The sequence below is a fragment of the Oratosquilla oratoria genome, chromosome 31 (genome assembly GCF_046742065.1).
Source record: "Oratosquilla oratoria isolate Oo_2021 chromosome 31, ASM4674206v1, whole genome shotgun sequence".
Taxonomy (NCBI): Eukaryota; Metazoa; Arthropoda; class Malacostraca; order Stomatopoda; family Squillidae; genus Oratosquilla; species Oratosquilla oratoria.
In genome coordinates this window covers 15,685,831-15,692,027 of record NC_134807.1, presented here as the reverse complement: position 1 = coordinate 15,692,027, position 6,197 = coordinate 15,685,831, and the positions used below count along the sequence as shown (strand labels likewise).

The following is a 6,197-nucleotide window of genomic DNA, read 5'->3' as shown; positions in this document are numbered from 1 at the left end:
GTATATAAGATTCTGTTGTTAGATATAAAACGTTCGTGGTACCCATATTCATGTTTTAAATATCTATATACAAATTCTAGTCTTATAACAATTATAATAGTGTTTTTCTCTTTTAACGTTTTAGTGTAATTAACGCCGTGTGTTTACACACATGGACACTGTAGGTCCATAACCACAACACTTAATTCCGAAAGATTTTACTGATATGGTTAGTAAACAGTTGTTGAAATATGGATTCCGTACCTGTTGAACGCAAACGCATTTTTAAATTTTCGTTTTTTCTATTGAAAGATGCATTTTTGATAGTATGGAATGGTTAGTTTAGGAGCTGTTGGACAACTTTAATTTAATTTTGAATATTCATGATTGTGTGTTTATTTGTAATTTTATTTATTTTTAGTGTACTTGATAGAATCTAGAGCAGTGGTTCTTACCCTTTTTCAGTACCTATACCTCTTGATATTTCAGGAAAATTTCTCATACCCCCATCGGCCCATCCAGTACAAATTATCAAATAATCATGGACCGAATACAGTAACAATGCTAACATGAAAAGGATTAGTGATACAAAACTTGCTTGCTTTCATGTTGTAAATGTGTACAGTTACCAGTACCATGCACTGGCTATCATGTCTTGTACCCCCAGATTCAAGGTTACGTACCCCTTACTTAGTTTATTTAGTTAGGTAGGTCAAACACCACCAGAGGCGCCACCATCGATGACGAGCACAATAGCACGTCATTTTATGCGCACGCCATGCAAACGGCCAAATTTACATACCGTGGGGAAATTCATTCATACAAATATGCAAATGTATTTACGACGATCGTAGTAAATTTCAAACAATTGCATCATCAGTTACATGTCGGCACATAAAAACATAAGATAAACATGGTGGCTTGCATTCAGCAGTAAATTGAAAATTGGTTTATGTTTCAGTGTAAAAATTGAGCTAAGTAAATTCAGTGCATTGGCAACTGACCAAAATGAACGAAAACTACTAGTCTCGCGGATTATTCTAATACCAAAATTAAGGCAGCGTGTTACGGAAGAGCTGAGAAATCGGTGGTACTAATTAGTTTTTTTTTCTATTGGGTCGGATTATCGGATAACAACAACGTAAACGTCCATCCCACCATCGTATCTATGATCACTGGTGGTATGGATCAAACTTCACTCTATTAAGTTTCTTACTACAGTATTATGTTATTAGTGTAATAGACTTATAGTTGAATTATTTGAACTATTTTCTTTAAAATGTGTGATTTTCATGTAATTTGACCAAAGAGAAGTTACGTTTTTATCCTCCGTAATATTACGGACCACAGCTACGATTCGTCTTGCCCACTATCTATGATCACTGGTGGTATGGATCAAACTACACTATTAAGTTTATTACTATTGTGTTATTAGTGTAATAGATTGCATATAGTTGAATTATTTCAACTATTTTCTTTAAAATGTATGATTTTCATGTAATTTGACGGTATTTGTAGCTGTGGTGGGTGATTTTGCAGAGGATAAAAACGTAATTCTTTGATCAAATTACATGGAAATCACACAACTCAAAGAAAATAGGTCAAATAATGCAACCATATGCTAAATTTTTATATAAAATTGTGCCTGTCAGTTAAAAACCGTCATTGTTTACGTTTGATCGGCGATTAGTCAGACCGCACGTTTCGGACCGATTTCCTGGGACAAATTAGGCCCGATTTAATTCCCTTCAAAATGCAATATCTCGAGAACTAGGACAGCTAGATGGATAATTCAAATTGCATTGTACTCATAGCGACTTTCTGCATCCCATGAGAACTACTTCAGTTCAAATATTAGGAATTCCATTTTCATGTTGACCTAGCTAACTTAGTGAAGTTCTGAGATCGATCCTCACAGCCGTAGTGGACTACCGCTGCTGCCAGTCCTGTTGTCCCTCCTCGCGAGGGCCAATTGGTCTGGTATTGAGCTTGGAGAAAACCTACTGATGGCAGTGTAGCCTGGCACTGGAGGCTTGTCTGGCACCTTCCGCAGAAACCTGTGCAGTGTGTGTTTGAAGCTGTCCACTGAGCATTTGGTTTTCTCTCTCACCTCTTTTGGGAGGGTGTTGAAGATTTTTGGACCCTCATGCCCTAGGCTGGTTGCCAGTAAGGTCTTAATCCTTTCCGGGGCTCTTGGTGGGAGAGTTTGTCTCACACTTACGCCCATGCTTACGCTTATGCCCCTTGCCAAAGAACTATCGATCTGTTACCCTCACATCCCACATTATCAAAGTAATTGAGAAATGCGTAAGGGACAAACTGTTCACACACCTTGAAGAAAAAAAAACTCATTACAGAGAATCAGCATGGTTTTAGAAAAAGTCGGTCCTGCCTCTCAAACCTACTGGCACACTACGACTGGCTACTACAGAACCTGTCAGAAAGGAAGAATGTTGACATAGTATTTCTAGACTTCGCAAAAGCCTTGGACAAGGTGGACCACGGTGTCCTCCTACACAAGGCAAGGGACCTAGGAATCTCAGGGAAGCTAGGAGTTTGGCTTCACAACTTCCTGACAGATCATACCCAAACAGTCGTGGTTGACGGTGTGAAGTCCAGTGAAACTAAGGTAATAGGCGGAGTACCACAAGGCTCAGTCCTCGGCCCCCTCCTATTCCTAATTCATATGAATGACATAAATAGGAGAGTGGACTCAACCCTCCTATCTTTTGCCGATGACACCCACATCAGCTGTGCAGTGCGGGTAAGTGAGGATGTGCACCATCTACAAAATGATCTCGGCACAGTCTACGCATGGGTCAATGACAGCAACATGCAATTCAATGAAGAGAAGTTTGAGGTCTTGAGATATGGCACAAACCAAGACATTAAAGATAACACTGAACTGTACATGGAAAGAGGCATGCAAATCACACCCAATGCCCATGTAAAATGCCTGGGCATTCATTCAAGTGATGATGCCACTTTCCAGCACCTCATCATGCAGTCAGTGAAAAGAGCAAGAGGGATGGTCAGCTGGGTACTGAGGACTTTCTCCTCAAGAGAGGTACAAGTAATGCTTACCCTCTGGAAGGCACTTATTGAACCGATACTGGACTACTGTAGCCAACTCTGGTTGCCACAGAAATGCAGAGACATCCAGAAGCTTGAAGCTGTCCAGAGGAACTATACCAGGTACATCAGAGGGATGAAAGATCTCAACTATTGGAATTGCCTGGAAGCACTGGGTCTCTACTCCCAACAAAGGAGAAGAGAAAGATATAGGGCCGTTTACACATGGAAAATCATATAGGGCCTTGTTCCCAACCCCACACCCTCAACAATCAAGCCGTACCACAGTGTAAGGCACGGGCGCAAGCGTGAGAGACAAACTCTCCCACCAAGAGCCCTGGAAAGGCTTTAGACCTTACTGGCATCCAGCCAAGGCCATGAGGGTCCAAGAATCTTCAACGCCCTCCCAAAAGAGGTGAGAGAGAGAACCAAATGCTCAGTGGACAGCTTCAAGCACACACTGGACAGGTTTCTACTGAAGGTGCCAGACGAGCACCCAGTGCCTGGCTACACCGCCATCAGTAGGTTTTCTTCTAACACAATACCAGACCAACTAGCCTTTGTGAGGAGGGACAGCAGGACTGGCAGCAGCAGTAGATCACTATGGCTGTGAGGAATGACCTTGGAACTTCACCAAGTAAACCAAGTAAGTAAACAGGTACCCCAGGTTAAGAACCACTGATCTAGAGGGCCTTCCTCAAAGTTGTGGACTTTTTTGGTGGCCCACCACTTCTGCCAGCACAGGTATTGGATTATCCTTGAGGAGGGTGATATGGTCTGGCAGTGAGTTGAAGGCTGTCCTGCAGTGTGTTGTGTAGGTGGGCATAGGAGGCTCATCAGGTAGTGCCTTTCAGTTTTTGTCTAGTTCATTTTTGAGTCAGATATTGGAGCAGCCTCTGAGATTTCTTATGTGTTGTGGAAGTGCATTGAATAATACTGGGCCTTTGTAGGTGAGACTGGTCTACCTACCTTGTCTACCTTGTCGCAGATTTAGGTGACCTCACCACGGCCAGTCTGGGGACCCCCTGCTTCCACACCTTTGTCCCACTTCAGGTATTGAATTTTGTCAATGATGGAATTTGATGCCGCTCCCCGTGAAGTTGGGCCATATGGTATGGGAGGCTCATCGGGTAATGATGTAAAAAACTTGTCTAGCCTCCTCTTGAAAGCCTTGGTGCTGACTCCTTTTAGGTCTCTTATGTCTCTGGGTAGACAATTGAAGAGACATGGTCCAGCACCAAAAAAGATCTCTGCCTGGATTGTTTTTATACATTGAAGTCAACTGCTTACAGCTTTCCATGCACAGGTCATACCAAATCTGGGGTGGTGTTATGCCTTGAAGTCCCCTGGCAATGGGTTTGGTACAGTGCCCTCAAGTATCTTTCAGGCATATATAATGATTTAATGCTCTCTGCATCTTTGGAGATAGTATAAATGGAGGTTTTTCAGCCTTTTCCAGTAGTTGTTTGAGTCTCTGTCAATCCTCCTGACAAACACTCTTTGAACCTGTTCCAGCTCTTGGATCTAATTGATCTTATGTGACGACCATAGCTGGTAGGCATACTCCATCTTTGACACCACAAGGGTCTTCCATAGAGGTAACAGGTGCTCTGGTGCTCTGGTTTTGAAGGTTCGTAGAAGCCACCCACTCATTCTTCTACCAAATTTTGCAGTTAGGGCTATGTGTTCTTTGAAATTACAATCACTGTAGCAAGGAGATTTTTCACTTTTGCTGGGGCTGATGTGGGAATAATTTGATACTGGTATCCTGTACAGGCATGTAGATAAACTTTTAGAAGTGCACATGTATGTGATATAGGAATAGAAAATTAAATGTTAATTTTGTAAATTATAATACATTAATGTAATGGCTGTGACTATTACCACCATGGTGGTACAAATAAGGAGCGGCACTTTATTGGCAGCATTGTCATGGTGCAAACAGTTCAAGGAAGCATGACTGATGGTACCATCATGGTGCACATAGTCATAGTAAAACTTGCAGGGCTATTCGCACCATGATGGTATGCCATCACAGTGAGCATTAGTAAATTTACGTGTCTATTTGTACCATGATGGTACCTAACCTAACCTAACCAAGTATTATAGTACATCCCTGATACAATAAATGTACAAAATGTTAATCGAAAGATTATATGTCATGCATCATGCATGTATGTGCCTGTCTCCTATGCACAGAGATGCACTTGTCTCAACTGACCATGAAGGACAAGTGTCTGTCTCATATGGTCTACAACAAAGTACAAGAAAAGTTATATAAAATCAGAAAAAATACATGTCTACTGGCTTAATCATTATAACATGTCAAATATAAACTAATGTACCACTAAGTGTAAATAAAAAAAGACAATAAAGTCATCACAAACCTGAATAAGTATAATGAAGTCCATGCTCAATAATGCTGAGACTAAAAAAAAAAAAAAAAAAAAAAAAAAAGGCACAGCGGGTGACCAGTTTATGTGCAACAGGACAATGTAGGAAAGATCTCCCATTGGCTGTTTACAATGGTATGGATAACATGGAAAACAAGGAAATGTGCACCATAATGGTATGAATAGCCAGTGCATAATATGTTTTTCTTGGTGGAAATCAATAACAGAAAATGTTGGCAAAAGTGGCGTGTGGATGTGCTGTGTCTTGCGACACTGCTTCTAACCCAGGGCAGTGGACAGGATGCAGGGATGACCCGTCATCCAGGAGGTGCCAAGATAGGAGGGTGGAGGGGAGTGGAATATATGGGAAATGAAATGGGTGGGAGTAATTTCTATGCCTTTTTCTTTTTGGCTACCCCCTGTGTAAGGGGGAAAAAGCCTTTGGTATATGTATGTATGTTGGCAAAAGTAATACACAAAAGAATGTGTACAGACGCTCCTTAACTTACGTTTTAGTTACGTTCCGAACGTAAGTTGAAAATGAACGTAAGTTGTTACTGTACTATACATCCGTAAATTCTATTACTGTATCTTACAAAACACCCCTAAATCATTAATTATACACATAACATTGTAAAATAATAACATTAATTTCAAATAAATTAAATTCAAGCAACATAAATTGAGATGGTGGAGGAGGGGAGTAGGAGGATGAGGCAAGGCACTTTCAGTCTGTCGTTTGTGCAATGTAAA

At 41.0% G+C, this 6,197-nt stretch overlaps 2 protein-coding genes across 2 annotated transcripts in view; both read left to right on the top strand.

The window, feature by feature from the left end:
* The first annotated feature begins 80 nt into the window (after nucleotides 1-80).
* The window catches only part of LOC143041457 (RNA cytidine acetyltransferase-like), a 40,616-nt gene continuing 34,499 nt past the window's right edge, over nucleotides 81-6,197 (top strand). The window contains exon 1 of the mRNA XM_076213353.1: nucleotides 81-208. The gene's annotated coding sequence lies outside the window, so the exon portion shown is untranslated. The remainder of the gene's footprint in view (nucleotides 209-6,197) is intronic.
* LOC143041557 (uncharacterized) lies at nucleotides 2,666-3,292 on the top strand. Its single transcript, XM_076213569.1, has one exon. The coding sequence runs from the start codon at nucleotides 2,666-2,668 to the stop codon at nucleotides 3,290-3,292; it is 627 nt and encodes a 208-aa protein (XP_076069684.1).

Coding starts and splice junctions, on each gene's coding strand:
- LOC143041557 (XM_076213569.1), top strand. CDS start 2,666: ATGAATGACATAAATAGGAGAGTGGACTCAACCCTCCTATCTTTTGCC.